Genomic DNA, 26296 nt, shown 5'->3' with positions numbered 1-26296 from the left:
AGGAAAAAAGGGAAGAACTTCTTCACGCAGTACATATACGATTTGTGCATGTAGCATTGGTCACTCCTGTAAAGCAAACAGCATGTTAAAAGGTATGGAAATCTGCCACAGGCCATCACAACCAAATTGCAGCTGTGAATTCCCGATAGCAGGTCCCCAGGACATTCTTAATTGAGTTTCCACTGGAACTACAATATGGCTGCCAGTCCCTGTGGCAGAGCGGTGTATATGCATCATGTGCAGTTTAGACTTTGTAAGGAAGACACTTTGGCCTCTGTGCCCTGTTTGGTCTCTGTTTATGGGGAATATCTGGTTAGCCAATGTCCAAAACAGAATGCTGGACTAGATGGACGATTGTTTTGATCCATAGAACCGTTTAGGTGATGTCTTAAGGCAGGGGTAGTCAACCTGTGGCCCTCCAGATGTCCATGGACTACAATTCCCATGAGCCCCTGCCAGCATTTGCTGGCAGGGGCTCATGGGAATTGTAGTCCATGGACATCTGGAGGGCCACAGATTGACTACCCCTGTCTTAAGGGACCCCTTCAGAGATCTGGTCTTGCACCAAATTGTTCCCCTGGCAGAGCGACTGCAGATGACAATGCATGCCAGAAGACTTTATGTAGGATGTAAAATGGGAAAACTGCTCTGCTTCCACCCCTGCTTGCTCCCTTTGGCCCAGAAATTGCAGCTGGTACAGAGTGCATGTGCTAGGGTCCTCCCAGTTACATCTTGGAGGGCCCACATCCAACCAGTGCTGAAGCAGCTGCATTGTTTGCCAGTGTAGCCCAGATCAAGATCAAGGTTTTGGTTTTAACCTTTAAGGCCATCTGAGGCCTGGGCCCCAACTATCTGAGGGACCACTTGTCTCCTTATGCCCCCCCTTATGCAGGGCCTTTGTTCTGCAGGTAATAATCTGCTGGAGATCCCCGGTCCAAGGGAAGTGTTTCTGCCTTTTACTAGGGCCAGGGCCTTTTTGGTTCTGGCCCCAACCTGGTGGAAGGAGCTCCTGGGAGAGCAAGGGCCCTGACAGAGCTGTGAGAGTTCTACTGGGCCTGTAAAATGGACCTCCTCCACCAGGTCTTTGGTTGAGGCCAGAGCTGGGAAGATCAGGGGCCCCTCCTTAGGCTGTGCTAGAACATCAGGCGAACTCCATACCCCAAAATAGAGTGTGGGGTTGTCTGCACAGGCTGGATGGTGCATGGGGGAGAGGAAGGAAGGAAGGAAGGAAGGAAGGAAGGAAGGAAGGAAGGAAGGAAGGAAGGAAGGAAGGAAGGAAGGAAGGAAGGAAGGAAGGAAGGAAGGAAGGAAGGAAGGAAGGAAGGAAGGAAGGAAGGAAGGAAGGAATCTGTAGAGCTGTTCATATGTGATGCCCTAAGGGACCCCTTCAGAGATCTGGTCTTGTACCACATTGTTCCCCTGGCAGAGCGAGTGCAGATGATCTAAACTTGATCTAAAAATACAGTCCCTATGAAGACTTTATGTCATTATGTACAGTGGGAAAACTACATATCTAGGCATGAGCATAGTCTGTTCCCACCCTTGCCTGCCCCCTAATGCCTCTCTACTCCTGGCCCAGGCTGTGCCCAATTCATCCTTCATGCGATCTTTCCTGTTTGCACCTTGTCATGTTTGCAAAAACACCATTGGACCAGAAAGCAAATGGCTCAAAGCTCTCTTTTCACAACGTCTCCTCCTGTTCAACTCGGTTTGGTTTGCAAGTAGCCTGAGCTGTGATGTGCTTTCGTGACCGGTTTAAATGACCCCCCCCCTTTTTTTTTTTAACTTACAGGGAGATTTTGGTGAATCAGGATTTCCAGGGATTGCCGGACTGTTTGGACCAAAGGTGAGGTCACTGCATGTATAAATACCATGTCAAGTCAAGCCAGCATACCCAGGAGGCCAGGCACAAGGTGCATGTCTCACTACTGAGCCATACTCTGTATGCAGCAAGTGCTGATGCTCCAGCGTTGCATCGTAATACTGCCATTATTTTACAGGTGATTTCAAAATCGAGATCTTCATTTGACATAAAAATTAATGTACAAAACCCAGGATGCACTGTCTAAGAAGCTGCATTAGCATTGCCTAAATTTGGCGGTGTCCCACAACTGTTAACTCAGATGTTTTAAAAGAGGAGAGCCATTGTCCTGTGCCTCCCACATGAAGAGGACCATATCCTTCTTGACAAACAGTGCTATATTTCAGTCTTTGAACTGAGAAGCACCTTCTACATCCACAACAATACATTTGCCCAGTGTCAGTTCAGTGCCATGATTTTTTCTGCTGTGCTTCATCTATGGGGGCCTTATGCTTCCTTTGTCCTATTGGATCTGCATGGAGCCAACCCAGCCTTTCTCATCCTTTTGACCATGGAATAACCCTGGAAACAGTCTCCAGGCTTCGAGTAACTCCAGAAGTGATGCCAGCTGGCCACGTCTCCCTGCCATGCCTCCAGAAGTCACGTTTACAGTGTACATAGCATCACTCATAAAATAAAATGCTTGTTAAATAAGAAGTTAGTTTCATTTTTGTTTGCTTTGCCTGAGCAAAACAAGGAAGCATTCATCTCAGCTATCATAAAGCCCTCCATACAAAGTAGCAATTATCCACAGAAGAAATGATCTGCATGATCTGGAGATCACTTGTAACTTTGGGAGATCTCCAGGTAGAATATCTGAATCTCTTTGCTTGTGAAAGCCTTCCTCCATCCATTTGTTGCTAGTGGGGCTCTGAGAAGAAGTTCTCAGAGGGGGAAATGGGAAGAGCCAAAGGGGGGAGTGCAGTGGATTCAGCTCTTCCCTCCCATTGCTTTTCCATTGTGTGCGAATTCAACAAGGCCCACACAGAGCAGACAGATGAGTAGATTTAATAAGGCAGGATCACTGGTGCAACGGTTTTGTGCTTTGTGGGTGGATGGGATTCTTTCTGGGATTAACCTCTGAAGTTTATATTCACAGGGACCCCCGGGAGATCTTGGGTTCAAGGGAATACAAGGCCCGAAAGGTCCACAAGGACTCATGGTGAGTTTTTAAAAACTGGTTTCAATCCTAATAACTGCCTTGTTTGTAGGAGTAACTACTTTATCTGGACATTTCCCCATGGGAAGGATATTCCTGATCTCCTCTTTGACATCAGGCTGCATCTCAGACCACCCCCTGCAATCCCAAGGCTGGTGACTCCCCTTAAGGGGATCAGAGATTGCCCGTTCTTTGTTTGCACTAGATTGCTTAGGAGAACATAAGAACATAAGAACATTAGAAGAGCCCTGCTGGATCAGACCAGTGGTCCATCTAGTCCAGCATTCTGTCTCACACAGCAGCCAGCCAGTTTCTCTGGACAGTCAATAACAAGGCACAGAGGCCACAACCTTAATAAGAATATCAGCAGACCCCTACTGGATCAAACCAGTAGTCCATTTAGTTCAACATCTTGTCTCATACAGTGATCAACCAGTTCCTCTGGATGGTCAACAACAGGGCACAGGGGCCAAGGCCTTCATAAGAACATCAGAAGAGCCCTGCTGGATCAGAGCAGTGGTCCATTCAGTCCAGCATCCTGTCTCACACAATGGCCAACCAGTTCCTCTGGAGGGTCAGCAAGACAGCATAGGGGCTGAAGCTTCATAAGGACATCAGAATTGAACATTGATAGGCTGCTCCTGTTCCTGCTGCGGGAGTTGCACTTGGACACTTACATTCAAATCAGAGTCGGAATTTCTGGCTCCTTAACCAACAAAATACCAACATACAAAGGTGTCAAGCAGGGGTGTTTGTTGGCTCCCCTGTTGTTTAATTTATACATAAACAGCATTGTAGAAAGACTCTCTGGTCCATATATAGCTCTGTGTGTGTGTGTGTGTGTGTGTAGGAAGGAGGGAGAGATGCAGTGTTGAATGGAAGAAATATGGTTGGTAAACGCTTGGCCAAAGCCTTACTGAAGGGCATGACGGAAAATTAAGGCTAGATTGAGGCCAACAGTAGGAGATACTACAAAAGTAAAATCGTTCACCAGCTTCCTAATGAAGATGAAGAGAAAAAGAAAGCAATTCATGCCATACTTTCATCGAGGGAGAGGGGCAAGCCCATCAGTAGGTTCTAGAGGAGTTTAGCTAAGGTTGAGATGAGTTCAAGACAGCCTGGGCCAACGGCTCCAAAGAAGGCTGACCAGATGGGAGCTGACACAAGTGCAGAGAACCAGAGAAGGAAACTGGGGGTAGGAGTGGAGCGAGAACCTAAGGCCTAGAAGTCGGGTAATTTAATGGAACAAGCAAAATGGAAAGTACGGAATCCAGGATAGATTCACAGCATAGAAAACAATTTCACAAGGAAGTCCAGGGTACCGGGCAGCCAGCCAGCTGGAAGAGAAGAGTGTCATAGGCGAGAAGGGGGTTTCGTTACAGCCTGTCTGGATCGCTGGCATCTTTCTTCCTGCTGCTTCCCTTGGCCTGTTGCCTTCTCGAGGCTGCAAGGGGTGCTGGCTTCTGCTGTACCATTATCAATTGTCTGGTTTATGGGCCTGAGCGAGGCAGAGATGCCATCCAGCAGAGGGGCCTGGGCCTGGCTGTTGCTGCAGCTGTTCATTTCTCTGGTACGTCCAGACGTTGCTGCTATCTGGGCACGGTGGAGTGGCACACTTGCATCGGCCCCAACCAACAGCACCAACTTCCATTTACACTCTCTCCATATGACTGTGGTCTCAGATTTTATCCACCAGTTCAGATACAACTTCCACTATCCCTGGATTTGGCCCTGTGAATGTGAGTGTTGTTTGGATATTGCCTCCTGCTATTTGGCCTGTCTATAAAGGGGGGGGGCTTCTTTTGGAGGGCTATTATGTGAAGGGAAGAATGAGAGCACAAAGTATAGCTTCGACAGTGGGACGTTCTGGAGACTTGAGCGCTCACTGGCATCTCTGTTCTCTGCAGGGGAAGGAAGGCGTTATCGGGCCGCTTGGAATGCTGGGCCCAACAGGAAGTCCCGTAAGTTGTCTCTCTGGTTCATTCTGGCTTAAGTGGACAATGCACACAGCAACACCGTATCAGCTCCAAAGACAAAACCATGGCTCCCTTTTAGCTTCTCAGGGGTGAATTTTCCTTGGCTGCAACTGCTTCTATGAGGGAGATGCTTATGAGCCGATGGAGATGGAGATGCTTATGAGGCTCACCAACAGCCTGACATTCCCAGCTCCCTCGGGATGGCCAAGCTACACCGGCTGTTTTTCTTCTGGGCTTACACCTCCTAGCATTGCTCTTCCTCTTCCGTGCCTAATACCCTGGGCACCCCTTCCAATAGGTTTGCAGTGCTCCTCTATCTATGAGCAACAGGCTCATGAGCGATCCTGTGACATAGCTGCAATGTGTCCATGTCAGGTGTCTCCCCTGAGTCACATCATCAGGCTTTGGGGAAGTGAAATGCGCCTCAAGCAAAATTTAGAGCATGGAGGGCCTACATTTCTAGGGCAGCACGTTCAGGGGGGAGTAAAAGGGGAGCTTTAGAACGCAGCTTGAATTCCCTTTCCCTCTCAGACGCCATCCCCAGACAGCCTTTCTGTGGGAGAGAGAACAAGGCACCTTCCCCCAGCTTCCTCAGTTAGCTTGGCCCTCAGACTTCACCAGGGGCTCAGGTGGTTCTGGAGAAGAGGGAGGGAGCAGGACACTCCTTTTCCGAGGAACATTCAGTCTTTCAATTGCCGTCTGAGCTGGAAAGAGGATGCCGCAGTGTTTTCATCTGTGTGTACTGAGGCTGGAAATGTGCATTTCAGACCAAATGGCCGTTGTGCATATCAGGAAGGTTACATGATGGCGGAAAGTGCTGTCAAGTCACAGCTGATGCACAGCGTCCCTGTAGGGCTTTCAAGAGACAAAGGAACAAACAGAGTTGGTTTCCCATTGGGCTTCCTTGGTGGCCTCCCAGCTCCAATGTGAGCTGGCCCCTCCCTCCACCTCCATGTGATCTCAGGCAGGGGCGGGGCCAGGGTACTTCTGCCTCTCCACATATTGACTGCATATGTAGAACAACAAAAGGCTGGGATGGGGGCGGGGGACGATTCCGCTGTGGCTGTTACTCTATTCATTTTTGATTGACACGTGGGCACAAACCGTGAACAGAGTCACAGCCAAGAGCAGAATGATTGTACAAATCTGTGGTCTCTGATGAACATGGGCTTCTCAGCATTTGTAGGCCTGATGACAGCAAAATTTTATAAGTGTTATTTGGAGGTGCCCCATTCCAATGATTCATATGCTACATGTCTTGCCTGGTTATTTTATATTTCTAGTGTGTGGTGTTATTATTTAGACCACTGAAGAAGGCCCTCAGGGCCTAAGCGCTTTGGTCTAGCAGAAGTGGCCTACCTGTAGCTCTCCAGATGGACTATAATTACCATGAGCCCTTGCCAGTACCATGCTAGCAGGAGGTCATGGGAATCGTAGTTCATGGACATCTGGACGACCGCAGTTTGACTACCCCTGCCCTAGGGTTTCTTGAGGACTCAGGAAGGGTTTCCTAAGTGGGTGGGAGTTAATTGATTTTTAATATGTTTTTAAAAATGGTTAAACATTTATAGAGTGATATGACCATATTTGGTCATGTTGACCTCCCCACCCCAAAATGGCCAATGATGGGCCTGGAGGAGCTGGAAAGGGGAGGGGCCCTTGGTGGGGTGAGCATGCCCATAGCTACACTTTCCAACCATATCCTGCACCATTGTGTCTCTTCTGGGGTTTCTGGAAGCCTGAAGAATGTTTCAGGGGTTTCTCAACAGTAAAAGAGTTGAGAAAGGCTGATGTAGAGGAGCTAAGTACTTGGGACTTGGGCAACCTATGAGCAACCTTGGGGGCAATATGCTATAAGGCAGGGGTAGTCAACCTGCGGTCCTCCAGATGTCCATGGACTACAATTCCCATGAGCCCCTGCCAGCGTTTGCTGGCAGGGGCTCATGGGAATTGTAGTCCATGGACATCTGGAGGACCACAGGTTGGCTACCCCTGCTATAAGGCACATCATCATTAATCATGCTGTATGCAGGTTTTCTCTGTGCTTGCAATTCCCTTTTTGTAGAAAACTAACTGCTGGGAGAAGGGAAGCCTAGGCTAGAGCTTTGCTCCCTGCCATACTAAATTTCCTCAGACAGGGAACTTTGCAGATGGGGAATCACTCACCTGTTGCATCCTGCTTTCTTCAGTTTCAAAGTGGTGTAACTCTTTCACTCTCTGAGCGCCACATTATGGTTTCAAAACAGCTCAACATGTTCAAAAATGTGTACGACATCAAGTATAATAATAGTAAACCTATTTATGTGTGTGTTGTTGTTGTTGTTGTTGTTTTTTAATTCACATAGGGTCCCAAAGGAGACAAAGGCAGTCGTGGCGAAATGGTGAGTGGCCCTTCACTTTTTCGGGGGGCTGATTCTCACAAGGTGTAAATAGACTACACGATGTCCCGTGTTGTGGGACATCCAGCTAAGGCAGGGGTAGTCAAACTGCAGCCCTCCAGATGTCCATGGACTAGAATTCCCAGGAGCCCCTGCCAGCATTCGCTGGCAGGGGCTCCTGGGAATTCTAGTCCATGGACATCTGGAGGGCCGCAGTTTGACTACCCCTGAGCTAAGGTGTTTAGAACCTCCAGCGAAGGTTCTGATAAACATGTGAAGTCACTTCTCTTCAACCACAGAAAACCATCAGTCGCTCAAGTCCTGTGTATGACCTGGTTGGTTTGACCGAGGTTCTCCAAGGTCTGGAGGACTTTTGTTGTTATCCAAGATCTTCTCGCCAAAGGCTGAACTTTGGACCTTGTGCAGATGTTCTAACACTGAGCTGTAGGCCCTGGCTCACCTGAATGGGCATATATGAACTCTCCTACCAGTGTGGAATAGCAGTTAGAGTGCTGGAATAAGAGCTGGGAGACTTCATTTATTTTTATAGTTGTACACCACCCTTCCCTGATGGCTCAGAGCTGTTTGTATTAGAAGTACTATAGTCACACGAAAATGTAAAACATCACATGATTAAACATTAAAAATTTTAAAAAATAATTAAAATTTAAATCAATTTAAAACAATTTCAAAGCTACTTCTTTCAAGATTAAAACTCACTGGGAAGATGTATTCAGTTCTTACAGAATTCAGCATTTGATGGATTGTAGGTGGGAAGGCCAGCATTCCTAGATGTTAAGAGAGCCAGCTTGGTGTAGTGGTTAAGAGCAGTGGCTTCTAATCTGGCGAGCCAGGTCTGATTCCACACTCCTCCACATGCAGCCAACTAGGTGACCTTGAGCCAACCACAATTCTCCTTGAGCTGGTCTCACAGAGCAGTTTCTTTTAGGGCTCTCTCAGTTCCACCTTCCTCATAGGGTGTCTGGTGAGAAGAGAGGAAGGGAAGGCGATTCTAAGCTGCTTTGAGACTCCTTCAGGTAGTGAAAAGCTTCTTGTCCTCTTCCTTCTCTCTCTTTTTCTTCTTCCCCACAGGGTTTTGACCTCATTTGGTTGTGGCCAGTTCACCTCTTTAGGGCTGGGGCCTATTTGGATCACTTGATCTTAATGCTTTTTGGGGGGAGGAGCAGTGTATCAGAAGAGGTAGTTTCATGGATACGTACCTCTCAGACTGTTTAGGACTTTGGAGGTGAGAGCTAAAACCTTGAACCCGATCCGGTCTCTAATTTGGAGCCAGTGCAGCTGGGAGAGCACAAGTCCAATGCATTTGTTGGGTTTAAAGATGCACCCAACTCTACAGTTGTTTTGGGAGTTCATGTTAGTTCTTCTCTCAATCTAGGCTTCTTTCAAAGGTTATAATGAAAATAAAATGGATGAGGGGAAGAACATGCATGCCACTCTGAACTCCTTAGAGCAGCGGTCCGCAACTTTTTTGAGGTTGTGGCCCATTGCCAAAGGGTGGGGGGAGAGGGTGACCCGGGGGCCCACGCATACGCGACAGCCCTGTCCAAACGTGCATTCTCGGACCTGCCACACAGGCGCGTTTGCGCCCAACAGGGAGCAAATGTGCACGCGCGGCAGTTTCATGCATACATGCATGCGCAGGCTGCCACACATGTGCATTTGCACTCCTGGTGGGGGCGCAAATGCGAATGCATGACAGTTCTGCGCATGCGTGCATGTGCAAAACTGCTGCAGGTGCGCATTTGTGCCCCCGCCAGGCACAAACACGCACGTGCAGCAGGTCCGAGCATGCGCCTTTGTGCCGCCAGCATGCCAGTGGCCACGCTTCCCTCTCCCGCCCACTCCCGCAGCAAGAAGCTTGCCGGGCCGCGAGCTAATCGGCTGCTTTGGCGGGCAATTTGCTCGCGGCCTGGCAAGCTTCTCGCTGCGTTGGGGCGGGGAGAGGGATCCGTGGCCCGCTGCCGAGGCTCTCGCGGCCGGCAGTGGGCCGTGGACCGGGGGTTGATTGACCCCCGCCCTAGAGGAAGAAGTGGGATAAAAATTTGGTAGACTATTGTGGCTTTTCTTCACAAAGATTACTTCTGGATTGTTGAACATCAGCTTTGCGGGTCGTTGGTCCAAATCTTACCTACTAGGATTTATCTATGGAATAAGGTTCAAGTCCATTGGTAACTTGAAATTTAAACATTGTGGGTCTTAAAGGTGCCACTGGATCCAGATTTTGTCCTGTTACTTCAGACCAAGACAGTTAGCCACCTGAATCTAGGGCTGGCCTATGTAACAGAAGCTGAGATGAATTGGAATGAGAGAGAGGCGTTGAGTGTTGGTTCAAACTTTAAAAAGATTTATTACTGTACTAATTAAATTTGCTTTCCTGGCAGTTCCCAGTTATGGATGCTGTCGGATTTACAGGGTTTTAGAGCCTGTGCACGCATGAGTAAATATTGCATTTGGCAAGTTGATAGTTTGAACTTTATTGCTGTCCTCTCCCAGCCAAGCTGGGACAGAGCTCTGGATCGACCGGGAAAGATAACAGAAAGCTGGTTATGGACTGACTTAGTCCCTCAGGACCCGGGAGAGCTCCCGGAGACGGCAGGGGTTGATCAAGCCACGTCCCAAGCTCAAGAGAACCTTTATATCCATCCTGAAGTGAAGCCTGGTGGCCTTCAGCCAGAACGCTGCCCTTCGAGGAAATCTTCAGGGGATTTAAGTGGGACGAACATACGAAGCCTTGTGCTGAGCTGGCTACGTTTCCTGTAATACGTGATGGTTTTGCTAGGTCTCAGCCAACACTTGCTCCTGGACTTGCTGCTTGGTGCGCCGGGAATTGGAACCTGGAATGTTATATAAGCAAAAAGCCACATATTGTGTGGTGCTTGGAAGGTCTGAGCAGTCTGTCACTCAGGGTCTGACAACTCATCTTCTCCCGCAGAGTCCCGCTTTTTGAATCTGTGTCAAGCAGTATTCAGGGCTGTGTTAAATCCTGGGCAGCAGATTCTTATTTGAGATAATGTTCAGAGGAATCTGGGGCCTGGGTTACAAATGACTCCATATTTTGCAAGGAGAGCTAGTTTGGTGTAGTGGTTAGGAGTGTGGACTTCTAATCTGGCATGCCAGGTTCGATTCTGCACTCCCCCACATGCAGCCAGCTGGGTGACCTTGGGCTCGCCACGGCACTGATAAAACTGTTCTGACCCAGCAGTGATATCAGCGCTCTCTCAGCCTCACCCACCCCACACGGGTGAACCTCCTTCGGGTAGAGAAAAGTGGTATATAAGAACCAACTCTTCTTCAGTAAGATCAGGCGTCTCTCAGCCTCACCCACCTCACAGGTTGTGTATTGTGGGGAGAGGAAAAAGAAGGCAAATGTAAGCTGCTTTGAGACTCCTTTGAGTAGAGAAAAGCGGCATATAAGAACCAACTCTTCTTCCTCTAAACCATCCTAAGAGAACAGAGATGGCAATATTCATAAATAAAATCACTCAAGCAGCTTTGAACCACAAAGGGCTTGACATCAGGAATGATGTAGGTACAGCTTTATTTTGAGAAAGTAGAGATGCCAGACCCCCACTGGGGCAGAAAGAACTCCTGGTTTGGCATTGCTCCCCCCCGCTTGGGAGGTTTCTGAAAGTAGGGGGAAATGCCCTCATAACAGCCGCTTTTGCTGTGATCGTTGCCCCTGAACCTCCCTCCCCCCTGGGACATTAACAGGCCAGGATTGTTGGGGGTTGATACACTGGGTTTGGAGCAAAACTCTACGGTTTGAGGCCATTTTTTTACCATTGAGTTTTCCCAAAAGCCAGAGCATTGTCCCATTATGCTGATATAATTTCTGTGTGACATCAGCACGCTGGGAGCTATTCTGGGTTTGGGTGTGTGTTTCGGGGAACTCCTGGAAAGCACCCCCTCTCCAACCGAGCAAAGGTGCAACGTGACCCTAAGAGAGGACTTAAAATCCTGGTTGGAGACTAACCCTTTCAGGTGTTTCACCTTTCTTCTGGAGTGCTCAAGGCAAGTTATATATGAGGTCCCCCCCATTTTGTGGTGGGTCAAGAACAATGAGTTTCATGGCTGAGTCAGGTTTAGAACTCAGGTCTCCTCACTCTAATTCCAACACTCTTTTCCCAGCACAATGCTGGCTTGTTGCAATACTCATGCAACGCAACATTTATGTGTTGTATAACGCATTTATGTTTTTATGTTGCAATCAGTATCAGAAATTGGGGGACTGCATAAGAAAACCTTTAAAAATTCTAATAAAGCTCAAGGCCAACTCAATGGCCTTGGTAAATGGTCTCATTTCAACGGGCTAATTTTTCTAATTCACCAGTACATCTAAAAAACCACCAAGGGATTCAATGAATGACCCGTTTTCATTTTCTTCTTTCTTCCAGGGACTGCAAGGTCCAAAGGTAAGGATGTCAAAGGAAAAAGATGAGAAAATACTTAATACCAAAAAATTGAATCAAGAAACCCTCAAAAGATAAAGAAATATGAACATGCGGCCTGATATTATAAGTGCAATGCATAAAAAAATAAAAAATGTTAAAATATACAAAACTACATGTATTTGTAGTGAAAGTTAGAGACATTGTAAGGCCTCAATGATAGCCTCACTACAAAATTAATTCTAAAATCACAAACACAGACCAAGTGGCCTGGACAAAATGCATTTCAGTGCACAGCCTTCAGTGGTCAGGCATACATATACATAATACATAATGATAAAGAAACTGTAAAATACACAAACTCTGGACAAAAAGTACATATTACCAAATACTGAAGAGCTTCTTGTGGCGCAGGGTGGTAAGGCAGCTAACATGTTGTCTGAAGCTCTGACCATGAGGCTGGGAGTTCAATCCCAGCAGCCAGCTCAAGGTTGACTCAGCATTCCATCCTTCCGAGGTCAGTAAAATGAGTACCCAGCTTGCTGCTGGGGGGTAAATGGTAATGACTGGGGAAGGCACTGGCAAACCACCCCGTATTGAGTCTGCCATGAAAACGCTGGAGGGCGTCACCCCAAGGGTCAGACATGACTCGGTGCTTGCACAGGGGATACCTTTACCTTTAGCTTACCAAATACTGAAAAGGACACAGTAGAAACTACTAAAAATGAAGGGAAGGGGAAAAGAGATTAGTATTTTACAATTTATTTCTTTAACCTTTTGGGGGTGGGTTTCTTGACCCAAAGGTGAGGATGTCAGAACTTTGCTAACATACATTGCTGCTTCCCTTCAAAAACTTAGCTGAAACTAACTCCCAAATCCTTGGAAAGCTAAGAGGAGCAGAGAAATGGGCTACTGACATACATACTTTTTTTTTAAGCCCTAGAAAAGGTCCTGATGCCAAGCCGCAGTGCAAAAACACTCATCTGATAGACACTTAGGAGGCTATAAAAAGCCCTCAAGGAGACTAAATCCAATGAAACAGAATAATGATGGAATTAGAGTAGAGCCAAGATCATATCAGCAGCAGCCAGAGGTCTGGCTCAGGGTGAATGGGAAGAGCTGAGGCTCCCAACCAAGGGGATTATTTGAAAGTGGTTTCCCTGTGTGTAGCGTAGCCAGGATAGTCTGTGATTGTCTGGCAGCTGAAAGTTCCAGCTCTTTAGCATTATCCCTTTAGCGTTATGCAGGGTGTGTGCACCAAGAGGAGGTGAGCTAGAATTGCACCCCATACTCTAGGTTAACACAGAGGAAATGCTCCCCTCCCCTTTCCTCAGCTCCATTCTGGACTGCTGGAGCCTTTTACAATGGTGCTGCACTTGCCATGCATGCTTGAGAGAACTAAAAATCTCCCCACCTCATCCTCTTAGAGGGAGACTGTGGCACACTCCTTATCGACTGCATTTATTTATTTATTTATTTGTTTATTTGTTTATTTATTTAGATTTATATTTATATACCGCCCTCCCCGAAGGCTCAGTTTAAATCTCAATTTAGATCCATTGGTTAGAACCAGACATGGCAAAATACAGGTGGAAGAAGCTGAACTGTGGGTCGATGTTATGTCTGAATTTGCTGAAGCCCTGCCACACCAAAAGCCAGCCTAGCCACAAGGCCTCTCAGGGCTTCTAAACGTGCCTGGGAACATGGCCAGTAATGCTGCCCTGCCTGCTCTTGCTGCATGGACATGGTGGGATAATTCAGGGGGGCCCTCTGGGATAATCTCTCCGATTCTTGTCTTCCTAGGGTCCCCCAGGTCCTCGAGGACCCCCTGGACCACCGGTATGTATTTTAAAAAAGAACATTTAAAGGATGGATGGGTGTTTTTGTTCTCATGGAGAGAGTTAACCTGTGTCTGGAGCAGATCACTCACTCTGGATTCCATGCTGGGATCTTCTGCACTGCCACAGCCAGAATGGTTCCATAGCCAGAATGGGGTCAGTGGGTGCACAGCTCCACCAGGAACACTAGGGCCTAGTCTGCACACACAGGATAATGCACTTTCAATGTGCTTTGGCAGCTGGATTTTCCTGTGCGGAACAGGAAAATCTACTTCAAAAGTGCATTGAAAGTGCATTATCCATTGTGTGCAGACTAGGTCTGGCTTGCTCCACCTAAAATTAGGAGGAGGTTAGGTGGACAACTGTATTAATTTGTAACATGACGATTTCACATGGAGTGTTATTCAGTCCCACGATCATCTTTCTTACAGCTGACAAGTGAAGCGCAAGTGAAAGCACGGGAAAGAGGAGAGAAGTCTAATAGGATGGTATAGGTAGAAATGGCTAGCAAGTGAAGGTGCAGAAAGGAGGAGAGAGGAAAGCAGCTGCAGGAGTAATGACAGAAGTTGGGATGTCCCCTCATATGGTTCTTATTATTTCATATATATAATTTTAAACTGGACTGTAAAGTAGATCAAAAAGCCACACAATGGAGCCAAGAACATATGGGGGAGGGTGGTCTACAAATCTAAGGGAAGCCCCAGGTTTGCAGAAATATCTGAAAGCTAAACAAAGTCAAACAAAAAAATTCAAAATAACAGAAGTGGTCCTCCAGACGTTCATGAACTACAATTCCCATGAGCCCCTGCCAGCGTTTTCTGGCAGGGGCTCATGGGACTTGTAGTCCATGAACATCTGGAGGACTACAGGTTGACTATCCCTGGTGTAAATGACTCTGAGCTTGGAGCAATGAATCTGAACTAGGAAAAACCAGCAAGTGACTTTATTATCCTAATCAAAGTAAAGTAGAAAATGAGAGATGGGTTTAAAGCAAGAAAGAAGCCAACCAAAATTTATTTTCTTGTGCCTTTGTTTTTGCAGGGCCTGCCAGGAATCCCAGCTACATTTGTAAGTTGTCTGGGATTGTATTCTAGATGCATGTTTCTGAGTTCTGCTGAAAGCCATTCATTATTATTAGTACAGCCAGGAGATCTGGGAATTGTTTGGCAGCCAGGCAAAGAACTTTCAGAGGTAGCTTGCCATTGCCTGCCTCTGTTCCATGACCTTGGTTTTCCTTGGAGGTCTCCCATCCAAATACTAGCCAAGGTTAACCCTGCTTAGCTTCTGTTGAGATCAGGTCAGCCTGGCCTATCCAGGTTAGGGCTGCTTAAAAGCTAATATGTAGTAAGCCAGGCTTTCTCAATCAGAGTTTCCTGAAACCCTGAGGGTTTCTTGATGGCCATAGAAGGGTTTCCCAAATGGGGGGGGGGGGGTTCATTAATTTCTCTCTATATATTAAATGTGTTAAACATTTATCAGGTGACATGACCATATATGGTTATGTCAACCTCCCCCCCTTGCCAGAATGGCCAATGATGGGCCTGGAGGGGGTGGGGAGGGGAGGGGCCCCAGGTGGGCGTGTCCACAGCTCGGCTTCTCAACCATATTCTGCAAAACCGTGCCATTTCTAGGGGTTCTCAAAGCCTGAAGAATGTTTCAGGGGTTTCTCAAAGGTAAAAAAGTGGAGAAAGGCTGTAGTAGACTGTGGAACCAAACTGCACGAGATGCAAAGTGTACCAATTGGGGAGCTGCTCATGGTTTGTAGAAGTCTCTTACCATGCTGGTGGTTGTGGGTTTTCCAGGCTGTGTGGGTGTGTTCTGGTAGTTTTAGTCTCTTGTTTTGCCAGTAACTGTGGCTGGCATCTTTAGAGGTAGGACATGGCAAAATGGGAATCTCCAGAGGCAGGACATGGCAATATTTACTTTCATATTTATTTGTATACTGCCTTTCCGGCAGAACGGCTCTCTCCATGTGGCTCCACACTTTGGCATGGAGAGATTCTCATCTTGCCATGTCCTGCCTCTGAAGATGCCAGCCACAGTTACTGGGGAAACACGAGGGACTCAAACTACCAGTCCATGGCCACACAGCACTGAAAATCCACAACAGCCCATTGACTCTGGCTGTGAAAGCTTTTGACAATTCTCTTATCATGATTAACTCTTAACTCATTCAGAACGGGATATAATTCAGGTGGATAATAAATATAGTAATAATAATTTCCCAAGTTGGTTTAACTGGAGACTCCACAGGTTGAACGCATGGCTTCTCCTCCTGGGCTGCAGGGATTAAAACAGTGGGCGACATCATTTATGATGCCCACTTTCGAAATGCAGCTACACATTGTCTTGAGCCAGCTCGGTGTAGTCGTTAAGAACGGCGGCCTCTTAAGCTGGAGAGCCAGGTTTGAATCCCCACTCTTCCATATGCAACCAACAAGGTGACCTTGGGCCAGTCACAGTTCTCTCAGAGCTGTCCTCACAGTTCTGTCAGGGCTCTCTCAACCCCACCTACCTCACAGGGTGTCTGTTGTAAGTAGAGGAAAGGAGAGGTGTTTTGGGACTCCTGTGTATAGTGAAAAGCAGGGTATAAACACCAGCTCTTCTCCTCCTCCTATTTTTATCCCACTGACCTCCTGTGGGCCTTACACCAGGTTTTGGCTCTTGCAGCCATCATTTTAATGTCACAGCCAGCCTGTGAGGTAGATGAGGCTGAGAAGTTGGCTGGTCCATTGTCACCTAGTGAAGGCCACCTTGGCTGTAGGGGGCTGGCTCTGGATCTCTTCAGCCCTGGTCCTGAGCTCTTGACCCACACTGGCTGGCACATACTGCTGAGGTGGTACCTCTTCATGGGTCCAGCGGCTGCAGAACGCTTCAGTTTGGGAGAAGGCACAGCAGGAAGAAAGTGGGGGGTATTTAACCCTTCCCCCTCCCAACTAGTCAAACTCACCTTTACTACAGTTTGGTGCAGTGCTTAAGAGCAGTGGCTTCTAATCTGGCGAGCCATGTTTGATTCCCTGCTTCTCCTCCACATGCAGCCAGCTGGTTGACCTTGGGGCTACTCATGGTCCTGATAGAGCTGCTCTCATAGAGCAGTCCTGTCAGAGCTCTCTCAACCCCACCCTCCCTCACAGGGTGTCTGTTGCAGGGAGAGGAAGGGAAGGTGATTGGAATCCTGTTTGGGACTCCTTCAGGTAGTGAAAAGTGGGGTATGAAAACCAACACTTCTTCTTCTACTGTTCCCCAAGAGGTATCTTATCTTGTGGGGTCCAAAGAGGAGAAAGTAATTTTAAAGAGACAAATAGCTGGAAAAAGGAAAGGGTTCAAAAGAACAAATTTCCTCCCTGTTTCCCCCAACCTGGGATTCCTCCATGAGGAAAAGTATCACTGAAGCAAGAAATAGCACGTAGCTCTGACCATGTGCCGAGATCTGTCCGGTCCACCTTTCTCTACTCAAGTCTACCTTTTCCCCCTCCCCCTACTCTCCTGAACCAGCAACAAGATAGCTTTGGTGCAGCTTTCCAAGCAGCGATAAACACCGGCACTGCGTTCAAAACTGAGGTAAGTTCTGGACCGCCTGTAGATCCCGTGCTCAAGGCTGGGTGAGAAGTATTTCCTAGGCAGATGCCACCACAGAACCTGTGGGTCGGAACAGCTGTGGACTTGCATGCGGTCCCCTCACCCTGTTTCTTTTGGGGCAGGGCTTTCAGTACCCAGACCTCCCAGTGCTGGACCAAGGAGGGGAGATCTTTAAGACTCTGCACTACCTCAGCACCCTCATCCAGAGCATCAAGAGACCCCTTGGAACAAAGGACAACCCGGCCCGCATCTGCAGAGACCTCATGAGCTGTGAACAGAAGATGCAGGATGGTAAGCAGAAGGACACTGGCCCTGAACACATTGTCTCCCTCAGCGCCTCACGGGGGAAGGAGGGGCGGTGTTGCCATCTTTAATTAAAGGAGACCCTTTTCTCCTTATGTTGATAAGCAGTGAAAAATAAAATTCAAGGGACTTCTTGATGATAACATTATAAAAATGTACATTTCTAGAACACACTCTGGAAAAGGGAAAAATTTTAATGTGCTTCCAATTTTGGAAGGGATACTATGACAGTCGTGGGATATATAATTTGTTTAATATTTGCTGGATTGGATCCCAGGGCTCCCTTTCTATATGTGTAGAATAGGGGTAGTCAAACTGCGGCCCTCCAGATGTCCATGGACATTTGCTGGCAGGGGCTCATGGGAATTTTAGTCCATGGACATCTGGAGGGCCGCAGTTTGACTACCCCTGGTGTAGAAGATTCCTCATTGAGCAGGCAGGAGCTGTTTAAACCCAGCCACAGTTTAAAAATATTATATTAAATTGTTGTTTAAGAATCGCTATAGTCTGCTTTGAGGATCCATTCTTGGGATGGGGAAGTTTTTCATGCATAAGAACAACAAACAGGACCCTGATTCTGTCTAGATTCATTGTTGCATTCTGGGGATAGTTTTTAATATGTGCATATTTATTTATTTTTGGAAACCAAATAGTATAACAATGCTATATATCATTAAAAAAAAAGAAATATTCCTCCCCAACAACCCATTTAGAAGGTTTTTGGAGCACTGCCTATAAGATATAATAAAAATTAATTCTGTTGGGATACATTTATATTCAACATTTTACATTTCATAGCTAATCTATTTCATCATTGCTGCAGACTCAATTCTGTATACTTTGCCATTACTGCATTATTACGTTTGTCAAATAGGTAGTATGACAATTATTACATATCGTAAAATAGAATGTAAAACATATTTCTCCCCAACCCCAACCCTTCATTATGCAAAATCATTTTAAAACATTGTACGTACAATACAGTGAAAACAACTTAAGTTGGGATAAAATTATATTCAACGTTTTACATTTAAAACATTTTACATTTAAAACTAATTCTCATTCTGCTTCTTCACTGCAATACATTTATATAAGACTTTTAAATACTACTCATTCTAAATTTGTCTCCTGCTTACATAAAATACACTCCATTTCTCCTTGAATTTCATAACTGGTCTGCTTCTCAAATAAGTTCTTAATTTCACAATCACTGCATATTTGGCAGCTTATTTTTTTCCACTCTTCTTAGCTTGGGCAAATGACTGTTCTCCATTTTGCTGCATAAATAAATATAGCCACTGTCACTATATATCTGATTATCTCTTCCAACATTTTAGGCAAATCGCTAGACAATATACCTAACAACATATTCTTAGCTTTCATGAATTAAAACTTTAAAATATTCTGCATTTCTACATGTATTTCCTTCTAGTATCTTTTTGCTTTTTGACATGCCCACCACATATGTGGGAAAGTTCTATCATTTCCAACATTTTGCTTTGTAGGTTTTGTTCATTTTCTCTATATCCTTCAGAGTTATGTCACATCTAAAAAACATTATGTATCAGATTTATCTTAACACCTGACTGGGTATAAACTGGTATCTCCTCCCCATAGTCATTCCCATTGATGAATGGACATCTATTTGTTGTTTAAGATTAAATCTGCTTCCATTTGATCATACATGTTTTCACTTGTTCTTCTTCTGTTTCTAAATAACTTCTAAATCCTTTGTAATAAATGCTCTGTTTGATTTATGATCAGCTGTTTGAACTCAGTCATATCTCTTAGGGCTCCATCTTCAGTGTTTATGATCTTCTTTAGTCTTGAAGTTTATTGATGATATAACCATTGAATGTTTATTCCTTCATCCCTAATGTCTTACCATGACTTGATTTTTCCCTTAGAATTTATCCTGGTATCACACTTGAGAAAGGCATGTTTGTTTTTGATATTATTTTGATATTCTTACTGGGTTAGGCCTTGTTGGCAGACAATTTGGAGAATTCCAGCTCATATTCGCAGCAGCTCATCTCTGATTCTTCTTTCTTCTTTCTTGTGTTATAATAATTTTAGTTGTTAGTTGATTTCTTAATCCACAAATAATTATGCAAGCCTTCATCTAGATGCACCAATTCAAATCTCACTTTGTCTTGGGACTTCAGCAGTCCAAACCAAACCTGATCTTTGGTAGCATAATTTTATGTTTGGAACTGCTAGTCCTCCCCTGTTTCTTTTCTTTTCATCCTGTAATACTTTAAAAACTCGTCTTGGTTTCTTGCCATTCCAAATCTGTCTCTGCCATTCCTTCAGTGTTCTTGCTTCTATTTGTATGGGTAACATCTGAAACAAACAGTTTAATTTTGGCAGTACATTTATTTTAATTGAAAAAAAATCCTTGCCAGATTTTAATTTTTTTCCATATAGATAAGTCTGCTTGTATCAATTTCCATTTTTTAGAAGTTGTTTTTGAAAGGTTTATAATTTTGCTCAGTCTCATTCATTCCAAAATTTTAATGGAATCAGTGGCTGTTGTACACTTTGTACTCTTTATAATGTCCTCCTCTTGTTGCAATAAGAATTCCATCATTATTTTAATCTTCTATCTGTGGATTTTGTAACCTGAAAAGGATCTGAATTCTTCAATATGTTCCATTACATACTGCAGTGATTTGGGGGGATTCAGCACCGTTGGAGCTGCATCATCTGCATAGCTTTTCATCTTGAGCTCTACATCAGGGGTAGTCAACCTGTGGTCCTCCAGATGTTAATGGACTACAATTCCCATGAGCCCCTGCCAGCATTTGCTGGCAGGGGCTCATAGGAATTGTAGTCCATTAACATCTGGAGGACCACAGGTTGACTACCCCTGCTCTACATTACCCACTTTTATTCTCTTAGTCCCGGTATCTTGTCTTGTCTGATATTTATAGCCAATATCTCCATTGCAAGAATAAATAATAAAGGTGGCAAAGGACATCACTGGCATGTGCCCTTTTCATGTTATGATAACACTCAGGACAATGGAACTTCCTGGGCTTAACAGAGATATCGGTTTCTTATTTCTTATCAGTATACTTATTTCACTACATATACTCGAAAACCTTTTTGAAGGTGATTTTGTGTAGCTGTAACTATTGAAAATAAGCCCCAAACCAGCGGCAATTCTGCTATTATTTCCATTTGAGAGGCCAGTTTTTTGCAGCACTCCTGAAGGCTTTGCCTGAATAACGACTTTGATTACATTCTGCAGACTCTGACAGCAGTATTTTGCTGATTGCTGGGGGTGCAGGATTATTTGACTTGTACCTTACTGTACCTTCCCATGGTTTTTTTGATTGGTGTGCGGAACAGGGCACGTCTTGTAGACAAAACTTCCTGAATGGAACTGGTCCCGTGTTAAGACCTTCCTCTAATGCCAGGGTCCTCTTTTTCTTCAGGCCCGTACTGGATTGATCCAAATCTTGGCTGTTCCTCAGATAGCATTCAAGTCACATGTAACTTCACCCAAGGGGGACAGACGTGTGTCAGCCCCATCACTGCCTCAAAGGTAGGTTTGAGGGCCATGGCTGAGTGGGAGAGCATCTACTTGGCATGTTGAAGGTCCCAGATTCAATCCCCAGCATCTCCAACTCAAAAGGTGGTGGGGGGGGGGTGACCTCTGACTGAGACACTGGACAGCTGCTGCCAATCTGAGTTGACGAGAATGACCCTGATAGACCAAGGGTAGGAGTCAATATACAGCAGCTTCACAGGTTCCTGTGAAGCTTTGATCCGCCTCATCCACAGGCTAGGGGAGCCACCTGAATGCAGCGCGTCATGCTTTGAGTCTCCTTCATGTAGTGAAAAGCGGGGTACAAAAACACAACTCTTCTCCTTTTGGTTTCTGTATTTAGTTATTATCTTAATTTTTTTTATTACGGCTGCCTATATGAATTTAAAGCCCTGTCCACAGGAGGAGGGCTGGGTGGTGATGCCCTGATGAGGACTGCATGGCCCCATCGGGCCCTCTAACTTCTCTCTCTCCCCTTAACCAGCTGGATTTTGACATTGGAAGAGTCCAAATGAATTTCCTTCACCTCCTGAGCTCTGAGGTTGTTCAGAACATCACCTTCCACTGCCTCAACACGCCCATCTGGCAGGAAGGACCCTCAGAGACAGGGGTGCAGTTCAAGGCCTGGAATGGGCAGATGTTCGAAGCAGGAGGGCAGCTGCAGCCAGAAGTGGTGGCCAACAATTGCAAGGTCAGCCGGAATGGTGGGAGGGCTAGAAAGGAGGGGGAAGGCTTTACGTCTGCTGGTGGGAATGGATTAATTTGCAAGTTTACTCCTTCAGTCAGTTTTTATTCTTCATATTACTGTTATTAACTGTTATCTGTTGTTGTTGTTATTATTATTTATGGATTATGGATGTCTTCTTGCTAACTGCAATGTGGAATACTGTGCAGGTTCTGTGAAGCAACATCGCCCCCTTCTGCCCATTTGAAAACAGTACATCTTTGTTCCAATTAACGGTATAGGAAGACGCTGAGAATTTTGCGCTGGGTAGAGAATGATGTGTTGTTGGTTGCTGCTGTTGTTATTATTTATTAAATTTCTATACTGCCCTCCTCGAACCATCATTGATGTAACCCAAGAGAAACACAACATGATCGGTTTTCCCTCTTGTCTCTTTCTCCCCTGCTCATGTTTGAATTCAGATTCAAGACGGACAGTGGCACCAGACTCTTTTCCTATTCCGGACACAAGACCTCCACCAGCTACCGATCACCAATATCTACAACCTTCCGCCATCCGAGCCAGGGAAGCAGTATCTCCTTGAAGTCGGGCCTGTGTGTTTCCTTTAAAGGGTGGCCTCTGCAGCGTTTCAGACTTTGGACTTCTTTCATTTTGGGGGGTGTTGCATCTTTGAGCAGGGCCCCGCCCACCCCTCTACCAGACAGAGGCCTGGACCTTTGGAGCTCGGACCACGAGGCCCATCGTCACGAGGCCTCCGTTTGTCCGGTTCTTGTTCTCCAGCGTGGGGAGGAGGAGCGATGGCTGCAAGAGAGACGGGATTCAACCGACGGCGCTTTAGGAAGCGGAAAAGGAGGCTGAAGTATTCTACACCCAAACTTTGAACGCGTTCCCCTCAGCCAAAGAAGCATTAGACAAGATCTTTCAGAGACGACCGGAATAGCCTGCTCAGTCTTCATGCTACCAAATGTGACTTTCCATGACAGGCAAGGCTTGGTGGAAGGAGCCCGGAAGACGACTCGGGAAAGATAGATTTGCAAACTGTTTTCAGCTGCTTGTTCTGGAACAGGAAGCATTTTGATGTGCAATATTATAGAAAGAGAGAGAGAGAGAGAGAGAGAAAGATACAAAATATATTTTATTTAAGGCAAAAAATAAAAATGAAAACCAAGTGAGATCCTTCTTCCATTGGGGAGAGAAGAGGTCCCTTTTCACCGGGGTGAGAAGGGAAGGCCCAAAGCAGGACAGAGGTTTAGAAGGATTGGTGCTAGAAAAAAAAAAAAGGTAAAAAATAACAAAGAGAGAGGGGGGATGGGCTTGATAAATTTGATTCTACCTCTCACTGTGAAATACCTGGTGCTCTTTTATTTTTTAAGGGGAAAAAAAAGTGTGTTATTTTATATATGACAAACTATTTAAGGTTCTAAGAGGTGCTATGATGTCTCTTCGTCACAGACCCCCCCCCCCAACCATCAACTTGAGCACGTTCTCTTTCGATGCGAGAACAAGGGAAATGGGGAGGGGGGAGGGATGCTGTGCTTGTCAGCAAAATAACTACAAATTGACTTTTAACTTAACGTGCCTATGAGGTTTTATATTTTCCTTTGGAATCCAGGTAACGGTCATTCTTCATGGGTGCTTTAAACATAACGTGTACCTAAGGAAATGTTTTTTTTTTTAAAAAGAAAGCAGACATTGAGCTTGTAAAAACACATTTCTTTACTTTTATATATAGACGTCTGTGTTGTCTCTGCGTGTGTGTCCGTGTGTGTGTTTGTTATTTGTGCAACTGATCCACCAAAACATGACACTGCAAGGGAGCCAAGGCAAAAGAGTGAAAATGCTGATTGGAATTGGCTTTTGCTGTTTATTGGCGAGATTTCGGTATTGACTCTGGGTATATTGTCCATGCCGGTTCATTTACTGACAGCTATTCCTGGCTCTGAACACCCATGTCTGTGTTTAAACAACAGGAATAAAAGGTGACCTACCTGTTTGGGTCCGTCTGTCAAGGCTGATGTTTGCGGTTCTATTTTTCGCCACCCAGCCTTTGTTTGTTTTTTCCTCCATTTTTGTTCAGTTTTGTAGAAATCTAGACTCTGTATGTAAATTTGGAGTTTAAAAAGAAAAAAAAAGAGATTAATATTATGGTAACCGTTTTATTCTATATAAGGAATGTAATATTGATGTAATCGGGGGCCGTACTGTATTTTGACTGCTTTGGTGCCTGTTCGGAATCTCCGTGTTTCGTAAAATATATGTGAGTCTTAATCTATGTGTATGCTTTTGAAAAATTTGCTTCCAACTGAGCTAAAGCAGAACAAGATTCCGCCCCCTATTTCCCCTCCCTTCCCCCCCCCCGTACCTCACCCCTTCTCATCTTGGGCGCTTTCCCCAGAATACCTCAGCCTGCCAAAGCGGGGCCCTCTCACTCTGACCGTCTATCCAGACCGCTCTCCTATCCCAAGCCCCTTTTTCTGTAGCCGTTTCTCCCACCTGGTCCTCTTCCATCATGTCAGCTCATCCCTGATACTTTCGCGCTCTCTCCCTGTCTGGGGAATCTTGGGTTTTCACAAAGTTTGGGCTTCCTTTTATCTCGTTCACATTTTGATGGCCTTTTTTTTCTTTTTCTCCGTTGTTTTAGGGAGGGCGACTTTAAAATAAAGTGTTTAAAGCTGAGGCAGTGACACGACGTCTGTGTTTCTTTCTTAATGCATGAGAAGTGAAGGGAAATCCATGGAAAACAAGACACCCCCACCCCCCATTCAGTTGTATTCTTCTGTTGAATGCCAGGGCTCCAACCATGGGGGAGCATGAAGCAGGAATAACCGTGATCCTGAACATGAGCAAGGTGCATTTTTTTTACCACTACAAAAGCAAACGCAGCCCAGTTGTAATTGGATTGGGCCTTAAACAACAAGCTGGTCAATTTACTTGCAGGTTGTCATGACAAGGTTAGAACTCCAGTGAAAAATCTGGGACTGGCCCAGATGAGGAGGCCATTTGGTGCAAAATACTTACCCCCCCCCAAAAAAAATAGACCCACACAGAGATGCACATTTCAGTTCAGAGTACCTAAAGAATGGGGCAAATATATTCAATAGTTCCAAGCAGCAGCAAAATCATTACCCCCGCTATAATCTGATTTTTGTGATGTCATCACATAGCCATATAGAACTGGTCTCACACAGCCATGACTCCATCAACCCATGTGTTAGATTGACTGGACCTTGAGGTTTAGAGGAAGAACTCTCTTTTTTTGGTGGCTGTGGGTTTTCCAGGCTGTGTGGCTGTGGTCTGACAGTTTTAGTCCAAAACAAAAAGGAGAAAATATCCTCACCCAAACAAAAGTCAAGAATCTAAACTAGTCAACCCAAGGGGGATGAAGTTAAGCCTATACAGGGTGGAACATGATTTTTAAGAATGTAGTACCAGTATTTATTAATCAAGTTAAAAAACCAGGGCTTTTTGCACAGCCTGAATTAAATCAATACAGAAAGGCACACTAATGCCTCCAATGTCCAGATGTGTTATTCATTCATTCCCCACTGCTCTCCGAAGGCTTGCGGCGGGTTACAATCATCTGAATAAAAACCCCAATAAAATCCCCTTAAAAACAGACATAAAATCAGATTACATACATAAAAAACCCATAAGACACGGCAACAAACTCACCCCATCCCAGCTCTAATAATACTCCAATATCATCTTAGAGGTGTTGTAGCCTGGTGTTGTGGCCAGGCATCTAATAAAATCACCATGCATAAAATATACAATAAATATCCTTATCCAAATATCCTTATGCAATTTGGAGCACAACAAATTGTGGCAAGTTCTTAAAGAGATGGGAATACCAGAGCATCTTATTTGTTTCTTGAGAAACTTATATGCAGGTCAGGAAGCAACAGTGAGAACTGAACATGGAATCACTGATTGGTTCAAAATTGAGAAAGGAGTTCGGCAAGTCTGTATACTGTCTCCTTGCCTATTTAACTTGTATGCGGAGCACATCATGAGAAAGGCGGGATTAGAGGAGTCACAAATTGGGATCAAGATTGCAGGGAGAAATATCAACAACCTCAGATATGCAGATGATACCACTCTAATAGCAGAAAGTGAAGAGGAACTAAAGAGGCTGTTGATGCGGATGAAGGAGGAGAGTGCAAACGTTGGCTTGAAACTCAACATCAAGAAAACAAGAAAACAATCCGGCCCTCTCAATTCCTGGCAAATAGATGAGGAAGAAATGGAGATAGTGACAGATTTTATTTTCCTGGGCTCCAAGATCACTGCAGATGGGGACTGCAGCAAAGAAATTAAAAGCCGCTTGCTCCTGGGGAGGAAAGCTATGGCAAATCTAGACAGCATCCTAAAAAGCAGAGACATCACCCTGCCAACAAAAGTGTTTCTCCTCAAGGCTATGGTCTTCCCAGTTGCAATGTATGGCTGTGAAAGTTGGACCATAAGGAAGGCCGAGCATCAAAGAATTGAGGCTTTTGAACTCTGGTGCTGGAGAAGACTCTTGCGAGTCCCTTGGACTGCAAGGCGAACAAACCGG

At 45.5% G+C, this 26296-nt stretch overlaps 1 protein-coding gene across 4 annotated transcripts in view; it reads left to right on the top strand.

The window, feature by feature from the left end:
- Positions 1–24425, top strand: part of COL27A1 (collagen type XXVII alpha 1 chain) — a 356512-nt gene extending 332087 nt beyond the window's left edge. For all 4 annotated transcript variants that reach the window (XM_077305314.1, XM_077305312.1, XM_077305313.1 and 1 more), the window contains 12 exons: positions 1793–1846; positions 2961–3023; positions 4928–4981; positions 7342–7377; positions 11790–11807; positions 13587–13622; positions 14663–14689; positions 17117–17182; positions 17323–17491; positions 20944–21053; positions 21541–21747; positions 22203–24425. In XM_077305314.1, the coding sequence (XP_077161429.1) occupies positions 1793–1846; positions 2961–3023; positions 4928–4981; positions 7342–7377; positions 11790–11807; positions 13587–13622; positions 14663–14689; positions 17117–17182; positions 17323–17491; positions 20944–21053; positions 21541–21747; positions 22203–22349 (987 nt within the window). In that variant the 3' untranslated portion in view covers positions 22350–24425. The remainder of the gene's footprint in view (positions 1–1792; positions 1847–2960; positions 3024–4927; positions 4982–7341; positions 7378–11789; positions 11808–13586; positions 13623–14662; positions 14690–17116; positions 17183–17322; positions 17492–20943; positions 21054–21540; positions 21748–22202) is intronic.
- The last annotated feature ends 1871 nt before the right edge of the window (positions 24426–26296 follow it).

This window comes from Paroedura picta, chromosome 12 (genome assembly GCF_049243985.1).
Source record: "Paroedura picta isolate Pp20150507F chromosome 12, Ppicta_v3.0, whole genome shotgun sequence".
Taxonomy (NCBI): domain Eukaryota; kingdom Metazoa; phylum Chordata; class Lepidosauria; order Squamata; family Gekkonidae; genus Paroedura; species Paroedura picta.
Note: the sequence above shows the minus strand (reverse complement) of the source record. Positions and strands in the feature narration are given on the sequence as shown.